Below are 14,560 nucleotides of genomic sequence, written 5' to 3'. Positions count from 1 at the left end.
CCTCTTAACCATAAAATGCACCAATATCCCCGGAGATTGACTGAGCACAGCCTCACCTCTTCTAACACAAAAAGATGAGTATCTATGGCAGTGTACAGTAAAAAAAAATATAAATTCAGAAAAACGGTAGAAAAGCAGAACAAACAGGATTTCCAGATTTTAGTTGATGACAAATTTAGACTGGTCTTTCCTGGGACACAGAGGGAGGATTGTGTGATTTCTGTCCAGTGCGTCACATTTCCTCCCACAGTGGCTCTGACTGGTGTTGCATGCGCTTTGATGGGCGAGTCTAAATTGTGTTTGCCTGTCTGTCACCGCCAATGGATCACATGGACCGAGGGAACCACAGCTGCGAGGGCTTGGAGACGCTTCACCACACATGCACACACACTTCATTTATTCCGCGCATAGGTCTTTGTGCATTTTTATGACTCGCATCCACACACAAAAAACACTGCACACCTCATTATTCCTGCCTTGTGCGATCCTCAGGTCCTCTGTTGTGCTTACCAAAAACCATCCAGTCCAAATCCTTTAAATTCTCCACCATCTCATATACTATTCTGCTCTTTCGCAGCACATACCTCGACCCCCATCTCCCTCCCTCTCAGCCCCATTTCTCTCCTGAACATCATCTCTTCTGAGATTTCACGCTACTACCAGTTGATTTTTATTGTTGCCTCGATCTTAAACAGTACGCTGTGAAGCAGTATAAACACTATCCGCGATGGTAAAGACATTTCCTGGCATCAAAGGGCTGAGCTGTGCTATCCCCTCAGTAGCTGTATTCATTTCTGCTCTCGCCATGCTCAAACGCTCTTTGTTCTTCTCTTTATAGGAATGTACTTAACAGTTTGGCAGTGTTGTGTTTGTGAACAGAGCTGCCTTTGTTCCAGCAGGCAGTTAACACTTGTGTACAGAGCACAGGGAGGAAAGTCTGCGTTATTAAGCGTACTGTTAAATTAGCCTAAGCATTATCTTAATGAAATGATTAAGAAAATACAGACCTCCCCTAAGTCCCTTTTTCTGTACAGTTGTCAAATCCACGTCTTTTATCCAGTAGCTTTTTCCTCTAGCCCTATACAGTTATTACAGAAATCTGGGTTTGAAGCTTTGTCTTACATGCTGTTTAATTCCCTCTCTTACTTGTTTTGAGCTAACTGAGATAATCAGAGTATTTAACTGCATTTTTAATCCAGATGATATTGGCGTGTTTGGAGTGTTGAGGCTAGGACTAATACAGTCAGCTATATCGACTTTCACTGCAACATCACGACAAGCTAACTTTGGGCTATTGAGCTTAACAGCCCATTTATAGATCGTCATAATGCCCTCCCCATTTGCGGGTGAATAACTCTTTATAGGCTCTCATCAGTTGCTTTTTCTTTTTAATATATCTTACAGCATTCCTCACCTTATCCCACATTATTTCTTTCTTGTTCTCCTCCGCTGTCTGGTCCATGTGATGAATTTTATGCCTCAAGGCACTGTGGGACGGAGGGGGAGTGACTTGAGCCCATCACTGATGTGGCCCAGCGCGTGGGTATGTCCGAATCGGTTCACAAACCAGCAAGAAAGGACCGAGTAAAGAAAAAAATCTTTCCCATCTTCCTCTCACCTCTCTGTCTCTTACCTTCACCCTCCTCTCCAGGTGAAATTGAATGATTTAATGTGCGGCCCTGTCGGAGTGGGTAATGGAGTTGGCGGATGAGTGCGAGAGGCTCTCTCCATCAGCAAGTAGTGGGTGTGGAGGGGTGTTGGAGGTGATTGAGACCCCCGTCTGTCGAGGTGTGCTCCTTGTATAGACAGTGACCTCTCGTCCTCTCCTCCCTGCAGAGCCTAGATACACACATTTACACAAAACACACACCCCATTTCTTCAGCCTGTGCACCGCAGTGGAACTTGTGCTTACACTCTCCTAGCTGTAGACTTGTGACAGGACCTGTAGGGGATTGATGGAGCTTGCTGTTAACAGATGGCTGACTGTTTCTTGGAGTACTTTTTGGCCCAAAATGTCATCTCTAAAGATACCTCATTGGATCATTAGAGGGGTTTTTGGATGCGCTCACTTTGAGTGATAATGAGACATAATATTATTTATTTGTCAAACTGCTGCTGTCGCTTTTTTAAGCTGCTAATGAAGTGTTTTTTCTGGGTTAATTTAAGGCTTTTTGTTGATCAGATGACACAGCTGCTATAAAGTCACTTTCAGCTTGAGGTTATATAAAAGTAAGACGAGCACTAATTCAAATAGTGAAAGGTACAGAGGGAGAATATTGATTACTACTATTGATCGTACTCGCACTGTCATTGCCCCCCACCCCCGTCTTTCTTTGTTTGGACTGTTAACATTTTACATGTTATACAGCCCCTTTAACAACACTCGCATGCAGTCCACCTCAGCAGTAAGGATAAAGGCAGAGATATTGGTTATCCTTAAAAGAGCAGATTTAACAGCCCTGCTCTTGTGCGGATGGCTGTTTGAGACTCCTGCTTAACTCAGGACACAGCAGCGACTGGCCATAATTAGGTGCAAACTGTTTGCTGCCACGCTAAAATGCCATTTAAATGCCAAATGGCAGTGAGCGTGTGTATAATATGTGGGATCTCTGGCCTGTTGCTGTAGACTCTCTGCTGGATTGTTGCTGCTGCCAGAGAGAGGTTACACGGAGATAAGTGGTTGTTCTTGCGGCTTCAGCCCACACTGCCCTTGTTAGCTCATCAGCTAGGACTCCCCATCCAAAACCTCTCGCTCTCCACCAGCTATCATCAGCAGATGCTATCTGGTTAACAGCAGAGGTATTTAAGTAATTAATGTGCAAGTGTGCACAGGTGAGCCAGTGGCTCCTGCTACTGGCACCGTTTAGGTAAGCTCAGCTTATGGTGTGGAAATTCACTGAGGCAGTGTAGCTTTCCACTCAACTCGAATTACCTACAACTTGTCCATGTAACATCGACACCCACTCTGTGCTCTTTCATTTAACTGCTTTGACTTTAGTGGGCTAGCTGCTAGTCTATTGTTGGTGAGCGCAGCGCAGCAGGCCCATATAAGGAGCATGTATCAGCTCTGAGTGGTTCTGCACAGAATCACAAGGTGTCAGGAGCCCACCTGTCAAGCCCTACCACAGCCATCTTTAGCACCAGCCTGCCAAAACCACCAGAGCACATCCGGCTTTACGCCAGCCTGCTGATGTGCTATGCTAACATGCTATAACAACAATATTTATTATGGTCATGTCATGCAAAGCTTGCAGCCATTGGTTGCCTTTAGTGAAAAGAAGTAGTGTTTTCACAGGGCTGGTGCAGCAGCCGCTGAGCTTTATAGCCTTTAAAGTAAAGCAAGGCTCCACATCCCTACCAAAGACTCCAGTGTGTGTGTGTGTGCGTGCGTGCGTGCGTGCGTGCGTGCGTGCGTGCGTGCGTGCGTGCGTGCGTGCGTGCGTGCGTGCGTGCGTGCGTGCGTGCGTGCGTGCGTGTGTGTGTGTGTGCGCATCACTGTGTGTGAGCAGCGTGTGTAATCACTCCTAGCTGGCGGGCTCAGAGGGAGAGGTGGAATCAATGCAGTGGGCTATGAAGAGAGGAGAGAGAAAGGAGGAGAGGGAGGAGGCTGATCAATATCATAGCAGCAGGGTGGGGTAATATCCACTTCATGCAGTGCTGCCACAAACAGGGAGGATTGTGGGAGTGAAGCGGGGTATGCAGAGGAGAAGAACAGGAATGACGGAGAAGAGGAGAGGGAGGGGCAACGGTAAAAAGATGCAAATCTCCGTGGCGCCGGTAAACAAGAGGCTTTGTGTCAATCACCAGATGAAGTGGCACATTTAGCATTCCCCTCTCTCCCCCAACCATTCCAACACTACAGGGGATTGTTTGCTCGGCAGCTGCCTGCCCATTGGCCAAGGCCAGTGACGGGGCGTGGCTGCGCCGTGATAATGTATGGGCTGCCATGGCAATGATACTGGCTGTTTAAGAGAGTCATCAATAACCCCGCCCTATTGTATTCCACAGGCTGTTTGTTAGTCAATGTCTGCTGGATCATTCCATCATCGGCCTATCATATCACTCTCCACACACAATCTATTACAAGCAATCCACTCTGTTACAAAGAGGCAGCTGTAAGAACACCTAATCACCCTCCACCCAAGGACAGGTGGATGTCAATCACACCACCACAACGGAAGGAATAAAAGGCAAGAATCCGCCACACACACAAGCTACAATACATAAAGCTCTCTCTTTACGCTGCCAGTGCTTTGTCGTTTAAGGTTGCGTGCGCCCTACCAGATCTCATGCTGATGCTGATTGCATGGTATGGTGAACTGTGTCTCCTTTCTGCTTGATTTAACTTCAAAGCCGTGACTGGGCTGAGCCAAGCAGGCTTCGCATTGCCGCTTAGAGTTGGGAGACAGGATGTGATGGAGGACAACTGAACTGTACACTGTAAACGGACACTTCCTCTGTGGTGGGTAGGAAGTCCCCGCCAAACCATATGGTCACACTGGGATGCACAGATCGTGTGTGTGTGTGTGTGTGTGTGTGTGTGTGTGTTTGTGGAGGAGGGGGAGTGCATTCCTTGGTTTTCCTCTGAATGGGTTTGTGAGTGTGTTTGTGCTTTTATTCCTTCTCTGTTTCTATGTATAGTATCTTACCGCGAACATGCTTGTTACAAGTAATTACATTGACATGGCCTCTTATCTAACACATCTCACAGCCATTTTCAAAGACAGAGGTAGGTGTGTGTGCGTCAACTTCCAATGATGGTGGCAGAGCTGTCTCTCACTGACCTCTCTTCCTCTTTCTTTCTTTCTTTCACTCATTGTGGGTAAACAGTCATCCCCCTCTCCTCCCTGGCATAGTGAGCTGAGGCAAGTAATTCCCCCGTCTACAGCAAAATCCTTTACCTCCCCAACCCAGCTCTGGATGCTGCTGCACAAAGCTAATGCAGTCTGTGTGTGTGCGTGTGTGTGTGTTCGTGTGTTCAAAGTATGCCTTTTGATTTACAGGGACACACACAGATAAATGGGCGGAGAAGGCTTTGATGTGCATCGGTTGCAGAGAGTAGAGATGTTGGTGTGTTGTTCAACCTCTTTGTCTCACACTCTCTCGCGGTGGGCGCTCTTTCTGCGGGTGTGAGTGTGTGAACGATAACCAGTGTGTTTGACACACTGTGCTCATCATGACTCTGTTTTTCCCATGTCTTAACCATGTGTATTTTGTTGCACGTCTTACAGTCTTAATTTGCATATATATATATATATATATATATATATATATATATAAATTAGTCATCCACTGATTCAATATTTTGTCAGCTGAATGTTGTGATAATATTCAGAAAATTAAACAAAACAAAAAAAATACAGAATTTAGAAAGGAAAGGTGAATCATAAATCAATTTTACATTCCCAGCTTCACTCTACTACCCTCCTCCTGTGAAAGAAGTGATGCTATGCAAAAGTATTTCACATGGTATTACAGTAAGGAGGATATCAGCAGGTTTTTAAAGTTAAAATGTGTGAAGTGTCTGAAAAAGTGTCAAAATGTGCATTTTTCCACTTGGGAAAAAAAACAGTTCGCAGCATGTGTGCTCAACTAATGCAGAACAGGTTGTGCATGGTTTTTGATTGATTCTGCCTTACTAAATTCAATAATTTATACCTTCCTTCACCCTTTATCTTGCTCTTACACCACCCATTTTTAGTTTCAAAACATTAAACAGATAATTACAAACACAGCGCTTTGCTTGCATAGTTGTTTTCTTAATTCCGATTATTTTCTTAATTTACATTTTGTGCCTCATTAGCTCATTCTACCTTCAATACCATGCACCCATTTAGCAGTTAAAGATAAACCAAAGGAAAAACATCCCTTGATTTTTCTGCACTGGAAAATGTAAAATCTCAAGTGGTGAGTTAATTGCGTAGGAGGAATACATGAAAGATTAAATCGATAATACTGTCACAGAGTGAACAATTCAGCCTTTCCCATCAGTTTAAAAATGCCCTTGGACTTCCTAACTACCAGATCTAGTTTGTGCTTAATTGAATTGAATTAAGGAGGCAAAATGTTTATGTGGTTTTTCTGTGACTTCCAATTCATTTTCAGTTTGAATTAAACATGTTGCAAGTGGACTAAAATGTGTCTTTCGAACACTCCCAGAAACTCCATACATAATCATGTTACAATATGGCGGCTGTTACTGCCGGTCTAGACTGAGAGTCATGCAGTACAGCTCCTTCTAGCACTGGGCCAGCCTTGTTATTGCAGCTGTGTCATCTACAATACATCTCCTGTTGCAGCACAGCAGGAGGCTGCTCAAAGCTTCTGGCCTGTGTGTGTGTGTGTATGTGTGTGTGTGTGTGCACGTGTTATAATCACATTCTTCCCCAGCATTCAGTCTACAGTTGCTGCGAGTAACGTTTTGATTTTGTGAGCTGCAACTGTATTTGGTGAAAGGCATGTAACGTCTTTAAATCTTTTGTTAACACACACATCTGATTGTCTGCTGCATTTGCATCCACACTGATATACCGTCACACACATGGGTAGGTAATTTGCATGTGATTATTTGCATATTGTACAAAGCAAGCGTGCCTGACCGACCACCCACTGCTTGGTTAGTGCTGCATCTGGCTGATACACAGCTTACATGATGTATTACTGATGGGGCCAGTGTCATCGCTAGAGACTGACAGACAGGCAAGGTCACCTTCAGACACAGAGATAGAAGGGGGAGAGAGACGCAGAGATGGTTATCTTCAGAAGCAGTGGCCAGATAAAACAATACTATCACAACTGGTTGAGCTCATAGTAACATGAGCTCGTCAAGGCCGTCTGCGATGCTGCCTGTCTGGTTTTTACACGCAGCGTTAAGATCTGTTTTTGCATGCTTGCGCTCCTATTCTCTGCTTATTTGCCTCCCGTCTCCGACTGTGAATCACCACTCCTCTCTCTCTCCCTCTCTCTCTCCCGGGTGTGTATGTGTTTGTGTTCTTACACAGAAATGGTTGTATGTTTGGGTGTGTGTGTGTGTTAGGAGAATCATGAATATTCCTATTAGCTGTGCATAGATGTGTGTTGACCATACAGAGCAACAGAAACGTACAAGAAATCTCTGTTTCTCTGTATCTGTGTCACTATCACACACACACTCCCCACAGACAATCTTCTGATGGCCTGACAGCTGCTCGTTCATAGAGCAGACCTCCTAAGCATTCACACACACTGTTCCTTTTTTACCAACGCTCCATCATCACTCTCAAAGCGCACACCCCATCAGTCTTTGAAGTGGCACGCACCTCTCTGACTCCACAACTAGTCGTTGACGTGTTATACTACACACACACACAACCTGTCCACCCTTCACACACACACACGTCCTATCCATGGCTAAATCTTATTCACTTTCCACCTTTATTACTACTGCATCAACCTACAATTTAGCGTGAAAGTTACATATGCATTTGTGTGTCTGTGTGTGAATTCTACCAAAGGGGAGATCGATTAGCATTGGCTTAAGCAAGGCTTCTCATTTCCTGTCTTTCATTACAGCACTCAATCAGCCCACAGCTCCTTCTCTGCCATGCCCTGCTCAGGAGGCTGCCAGTGGTATTCGTACATGCACATACACATACATATACACACACGCGGGGTCCGGATTAGCTGCCTGGGCAGACTTCCAATATGACATCCACACACACACACACACGCACACACACAGCCTGATATTCATATCCTTTCTGCACGCCCCTCTCAGTGAGCAGTACCCTTCTCTTCCTTCATGGCAGTAGACCAGTCAGTATTAGTAAGATGTCTCATTAGCTCACTAGGCTATGCTAACAAGGCAAAGCTAACACAATGGATCACAGGCAAACAGCCTTCCAGACAAAACACCGTGCAGTTTAAACACTCTGTACAACACAAAGGAAGCCTGTGTCGTCCAAAAACTCCAGCATTCCTCAGTCTTTGTGTGTGTGTGTGTGTCTGTGTGTCGCTGTCTAACTCTGAATCCTGACTCATGGGTATTACCTTGAGACCAGACAAGTCTCTGCTCTCAAGAGAACATCCCAGGCTATACGCAAACACACGCACGCACACACACACATACAAACAAACACGCACAGGAAGCCAGGTATCAAAGCGAGATGGCTTTGAAGCGGCTAAATGAAAGGCTGAAGGCAGAAATGACAATGTTTTCTGGCAGGCTATAACTGTATGTCTGGCTGAGAGGGAGAGCTTGGGAAATAAAGTCAGTATTATGATCTGAACACCCAGATATGAGCTCTCCTAACCGCCTCCATCTGTCCTCGCACAGCCTGCATTTGAAGTCTCACTTGGATCTGCATTCTAGTCTATACCCTGCAAGTGCTGCAAGGATTTCTGACTCTGGGAAAAAAAAAAAAGAAGTGCCTGTGTATGCATGTGTAGCCTAAATCGCTGAACACAAGTCAGGTCCCTGGTGCTCTGTATCTGTGGTCTGCAGATAATGATCATCATTAGTAATTGTATTCTTTATATCCTCTCTCCTTTTTGCCTTTCACGGTGCTGCTCTCTGTACCATCCCTTAACTCATCTTAAGTTTCTTGGCTGAAACCGCCATGCAGCAGAAGTGTGTTGGAGGCAAAGACAAATATTTAAGTTGGACGCAGCCTGGCTATTTTATGGAGCGAGCAGCTAAAGCTAGTGTTCTTGATTCTCTCTCTGTCTAGAAGGAGGGCAACACGGTCAACCTCATGCATTTTTCTTATTATTTCTGCCATTAATTTACTTTCTCCCACTGGGGCACATTCGAAATAAAGGAGAGATGAAGCAAAGAAGGGCACAATTAGCCCTGTTTGTTATCGGCATGGAGTGAGCTCTCAAATGTGGCAGTCATGTGTGGTGCTTGTGACTCTCCAGTGTGTAAAGTGTGCCTGTGGTTGGCAGTATGATCCGCCAGTAGTGGCCCTCAGCCCTCAAGTCTTAATTAGTATCATCTGCGAGTTCCGCGTGACTCAACCCCTCTCCTCTTTTTGTTTCTTTTCTCCGTCCCTGCCACCATCCCTCTTTCCTTTTGCTTAGATGACAGGAGAACCTGTTCACGTCCTCAGATGTGTTGCTGTATGTCGTCAAATTGTTCACTGAGGAGACTAGTGAGTCTGCCGTAAAGTGATACTCGTCCGCTTGATTCCTTGAAAAGGAGTTTTAAATTTAAGGCAGGCGTGGGTGCTCATGTTCAAAGGCACACACACAGACACACAAAGAGCAACAAGAGCAAATCTGCCCACTTTGAAACGGCTAAAGCTCATCCAATCCAATATGGAGCCGGGCTGACAGATGGGCCCAGTGTGTTCAAAGCAGAGGGCGCCGATTTAATATCCAAACAGGTCAAGCCAAAGAGAGGCAGAGAGAGAGACACCTCTGTGTAGGCACGGCGTAAAGGTCCTGCCAGCACTACCACCACAGCTGGGACTCACCTCACCTCCTCCCTCCTCCCTCCCCCCTGTGCCTCCCACACGCTCTCCATTTGTTCTTGTTGCCAGGCGGGGAAGCAGGCTCTGCACAGCTCCTCCTCACAAACATTGTAATCAGCATTTGTTTAGTGTTATTATATGTGCCTAAGAGAGGGAGGCCTGTGGGGCAGGTTATCCTTCCTTCCTCCGAGTCGCCAAGTGCTCACTGTGAAGCCCATAAGGAGAGGAGGATTGCAGAGTGGAATCCTGCTGCTGCTGGCTCTGACAGGCTGATTTAGAGGTGCTTTTTCTTACCTCTGACACAGAGTCCCAGTCTGCCCCTCTCTACTGCAGGGTTGGGAGAAGAATAGTGGTGCTTATCCTGAAAGCCTGTTATTTGTGTATATATGTGTGTGTGTGTGTGTGTGTGTGTGTGTGAGAGAGAGAGAGAGAGTGTGCATTCGTTTGTATGTCTGTGTGTTTGCTCACACAGCATGCTGGCATTTCTTTTTAACAACCTCCTTTGTCAGTCACTGAGATGTCGTAGATTGCGTGAGCACAGCAGATCTCTTGTACCTCGCCAGTGTATGTTCACACACGTACAGTTTTGAGTGTGTGTGTGTGCGCGCGTGTGTGTGCGCGCACTCTGTCGTCCAGATGGAAGTGCTTATTGAGTGCTGGTGTTCTGGCAGATATCTCTGTCTCGGAGAGAGTGGGAGAAAATAAGGGAGAGAAGGAAGGAAAATAAGGAAGAGAGAGCGCCAAGTGGAAAACCCTTCCAATCAGATCCATCATCTTTGCCTGTGTGTGTATGTGTTTATGCAAGTTTATGTGTGATCTTCCCAGCCAGCTCTTCCTGCCTCCCCTCTCTAATCTTATCATGTCGGAGCAGCAGATTAGTCCTCCCAGATCCCATCTCTACCTCCAAATGCCACAATCAGCCTTTTGTTCTTTGGTTGTGCTTGCTCTCCCCTTGCGGCAGGCGAGGTGAACACTCCCACAATCCGCCCTCCATGCCATTTTGAGCTTCTGCCTGTCAATGTCACACCGCCCCCAGCCCTGATCTACCATACCCGAGCCTCCCCTTCCCCTGAGGTGTTAGCTAACTAAGCTGTTAGCTCAGCAGACTGCTAGCCTAGCTGAACTGCTTGACATTCCTTGCTAACGCTGAGCCGCTGCTGCTCTTGTCTGTTTGACCTCCCCTCCCTCCCTCCCTCCCTTCCTTCCTCCTTTCCTTCCTCTCTCTCTGCAGTCTCCTTTATCTGTGCGTTTGGGATCTGTCTTTCCTTCCATACTTCTGGCTGCCACCTCCTGAAGGAAGTCATAGATCCTGGCTGCTGATGTCACTAGTGAAGAGAGGGGGGGTTCACTAACAGGGTTAGCAGAGGAAGAGGAGAGTGTTTGAAAAGCAGAGAAAATAAACAGAGGTTTCCTGTTAACGAGGTGCACTGGGGGCCTGTCGTGTGGGAGCGGGAGGGTCTGGTTTTGTTTAAAGCAAAGCTCTAGTGTTACAGTGCAGGGAGGAGGAGGAGGAATAGGGCATTAGGTTTGAGGGTTACAGGTTGTAACAACGTTCCCTCAGTTCTGTCACAGCTCAGCTTGGCTGCAAGGCAACGAGCATATTGTAAAGGCCACTGTGAACAGATGTGGGAGAAAGTCGGGGCTCGCTGCTGCCGCCACTAAGCACGCTCCCAATCATTGAAAGGTATTAGTGTTGTCATTGGTTTTGCATTGAAGAGCACTGTATTGATTTCACACTCTTTTAGTTGTAAACATGGAATTAATTCCGCACTTACTCCATCTTTTAAGTGTATGTCTACCAGAGCTGGTTTCTTTTCACATTTAAAGCTTTTCCTTGTTAAAAGGAAAGTCTGCCCTCTGCATTTCCCCCTCTCTCTCTCTCCCAGTCTTTGTAGTGGTGTAGTCGTACACAGGGGCCCCAGCTCCAGAGTTGACTGCACACACATGCTGCCACACAAAGAAAACTGCACAGCCATTATGGATCCAAGGGGCCAGCCACCTTTAGCTAGTCAGAGGGAGAATTAACCGACTCACACAATGCCTGGCCTGTCTTGGCTGCTTCGAGAACAGCGATAACTGCAATGATTTGCTTTTTATTCATCGCAATTTTTTTTATTAATTCTACAAGAAATATGCTTTAAAATTGTACTTCTAATATTTTCCAATGTATAATTTTTTTGCGAACTATCCTTTAATATAATCCAACCCCTGTCTGATGAGCGTGCCCAAGAATGCCACAGGCCAGGCTGAGCTGCTGGAGGGGGGAGGGGGGGGGGTACCATTGTGCTCAGCCCCAAAGCATGACTCTTAGATTTATATCTCCTCAATGAATAAAGGGGTAGCCTTGTACCCTGGGGGCTTCAGTAAAGCAGGAGGAGGATAGTTGTAATATTAAGTCTGAGGAAATGAGAGGGTCTTGCTCCTCCTACCTTAATCCAACCCCCCCCCCCTATCTCTTTTACTCTACCTCCTTGCACTTTCTCTTTTTTTCCTCTTGTTTCATTTCTTTCTCTCAGTAGTGGGTTGGTAAGTCTTTTGGCCTCTCTTCAGTGAGCGGCATTCCCAGGGTTTAGGGCCCAGGAGGAGGGAGGGCAGGGCCATGTTTAGCCTCTGGCAGGACAGACAAAGATGACTGACATTGTGCGGGGCTCTACAGGCAGCGTGGAATGTCTCTAATCAATTCAGCATTGTGGTTCCCTCTTATATGTTCTCTCTCTGTTATTTTCTATGGCAGGCTTAGCAAAACCCAGACAATACAACTGGTAGTTCGTTTTGGCGAGTCTGAGCTGTCTATCATCCCCCTTCATTTTCTCCTTGCGTTATCTAGTCATTTTTCCACCCCGCATGTTTATAGAATTGTGATAATTGAAAGCTATGCTTCACTCCCACTACGTGCTCCATATGTTGCACTCTCAGTCTTTCTCTCCATCTCCCTCCCTCTTTTGCCCGAGAGGGCTTAACGCCGCTGTGAGCTTCTAAACAGCAATCTGCTCGGAAGAGCAGCAGCTACTCTGTAGTAACGAGGGTACCGATGATAACTGAAGTAACATTCGCTCTCTGCCTTGCTTCATTTGGTTGGTTTAAAATAATGCAGGCTCCTGAATAAGGTGTAAAAGTATTTGTGTATGTGTGTGTGTCTTTCAGCCTGCTTGTGCTTTTCTGTTTGCATCAGGCTCTATGTTCCATCTCTCTGAAATCCCTTTGATTTTTGTGGTTGTGCAGGCAGAAAATGAAATGTTCAGGTAGCACACAGGCAGCATTTACACTCTCCTTAAAGTATTAATTATGTATAAGTACCGGATAACTACTTGTTCTGCCGTGGCAGGCAGCCTGTTAGTCTAGAAGGCAACAGTGTCTGTACACTGGATAGACAAGAGGTTGGGATGGCTGGGCTAACTGCTAGGAGGGAGGGAGAGAGGGAGGGACATGACGTCATTGCACACATTTCTTCACACACAGTATGTCTATGTGCTCGGGGGGTCTGTGTCTCAGTCCATCAGTATGGCCCTCTGTTGAATAACAAGCAAAGTGTATGTGGTTGTGTGGTGTTGCGTGCATGCTCACACAATCATCCAGAGCAGTAAATGCAGCTGACTGACTGCGTGCCAGCTGCTGTTAAACACGTCCAGGCTCACTTACTCACTCATTCCTCCTCCCTGCTCAAGGTTGGAGAAAGGGAAGAACGAGGGAAGGAAAATGGAGAGTTGGTGGAGTGGAGGGTTGGAATGAGATAGGTGGAGAAGAAGGGAGGGAAGCTATGGAGAGAATGGGAAAACCAGAGGTGGGCTTGAGGGTTTAGGGAGGTGATGATTTGCTTGGCTGCGTGTGCTCAGCCTCCTCCCCCGTGACATAACAGAACAATGTACTCTAAAGGCTTTAAATATCTTTACTCTGACCTCATGTTCCTGTACACACACACACACACACACACTGCTAAGAGCCTGGAAAGAGCGGAAGTTAAACTGTCTGTCTTAGATTACCATAGATTTTTTTTTCCCCGTTCTTCCATTTGTTTTCCATATGCTCATTCCTCCTTTACTACACGGGTGGTGTCAGTGGTGGTGCAGGTGTCTCAGTCAGTTAGTGCAGTGCAGTGTGGCCCAGCCCCTAATAAAGATGGCTGGGGCCAATAGGATTGTGTCGCAGTCGAGCACCCAGCCCGGCAGTCTCTGTAATGTTCTCTCAAACCACTGTGACGGTCAGTTGGGCTTATGTGAAGGCACAATAAATATTTTATAACATGAAATGAAAACAGTGTTTTGCCCTTTTCATCCCTCACTTCAGTGCTGGCCTCAGTTTCTACCATTTTCTCCCCCCCCCTTCTCCTCCCCTCTATGTTTTTTATAGACTGGCCGTCTTTACTCACCTCAGTGCTGCCACTTGCTGGTCATGAAAGAGATTACAAGCCTTTGCTGATTTGCAGTTTTTCACAAGGCCAGTGAGTGGCAGCACTTAAAGAGTATAAAATCCAAAGCATGGCAGAAGGATACAGTACCTGTTCATGAGTCAACTTTAAAAGCCTTAATGGTATGTTAAAATCAGCTGAGTGTTGTTATTAAGTGCAGAGAAAGCAGGAGGCAGAGGATTGAACACTCATCACTCTTCATCCTCTGCATGGTTCTTCTCTCCCCATACTTCCTCCAGCAGCGGCCATCCCACTGTTTACTTTATTAAGGCTCTAAATGCTCTGCAATCCCTTTTTAATTGACTTGGTCTCTCTGCGTGCTTTTTGGCATCAGCCTGTGTGAGTCATAAACAGTGCGCCTGCACAGCATCAGTGTTTACGAAGAGGCCGGTTTATGATGTCATAATCAAACACAATTATGTCTGTTTATCTTAGTGTGGGATCTTTTTGTTTGTCTCCAGCTCACTCTGTCTGTGTCTCTATGTGTTGCAGAGTAAACGGGACCATCTGCTGATGAATGTGAAATGGTACTACCGCCAGTCAGAGGTGCCCGACTCTGTCTACCAGCACCTGGTGCAGGATCGCAACAATGAGAACGGTGAGACTGCTTTTGTGTTCTCTGAAACTCATTCGAACATGTGCATTTTCACAGTACACACACACACACACACACACACACACACACATAGAAAACTTATGTGC

At 46.2% G+C, this 14,560-nt stretch overlaps 1 protein-coding gene across 3 annotated transcripts in view; it reads left to right on the top strand.

Annotated features, from left to right (window-relative positions):
- Nucleotides 1-14,560, top strand: part of rerea (arginine-glutamic acid dipeptide (RE) repeats a) — a 122,123-nt gene that overhangs the window by 68,297 nt on the left and 39,266 nt on the right. For all 3 annotated transcript variants that reach the window (XM_070838890.1, XM_070838891.1, XM_070838889.1), the window contains one exon: nucleotides 14,351-14,456. In XM_070838890.1, coding sequence (XP_070694991.1) covers nucleotides 14,351-14,456 — 106 coding nt within the window. The remainder of the gene's footprint in view (nucleotides 1-14,350; nucleotides 14,457-14,560) is intronic.

This window comes from Pempheris klunzingeri, chromosome 11 (genome assembly GCF_042242105.1).
Source record: "Pempheris klunzingeri isolate RE-2024b chromosome 11, fPemKlu1.hap1, whole genome shotgun sequence".
Lineage (NCBI taxonomy): Eukaryota > Metazoa > Chordata > Actinopteri > Acropomatiformes > Pempheridae > Pempheris > Pempheris klunzingeri.
Note: the sequence above shows the minus strand (reverse complement) of the source record. Positions and strands in the feature narration are given on the sequence as shown.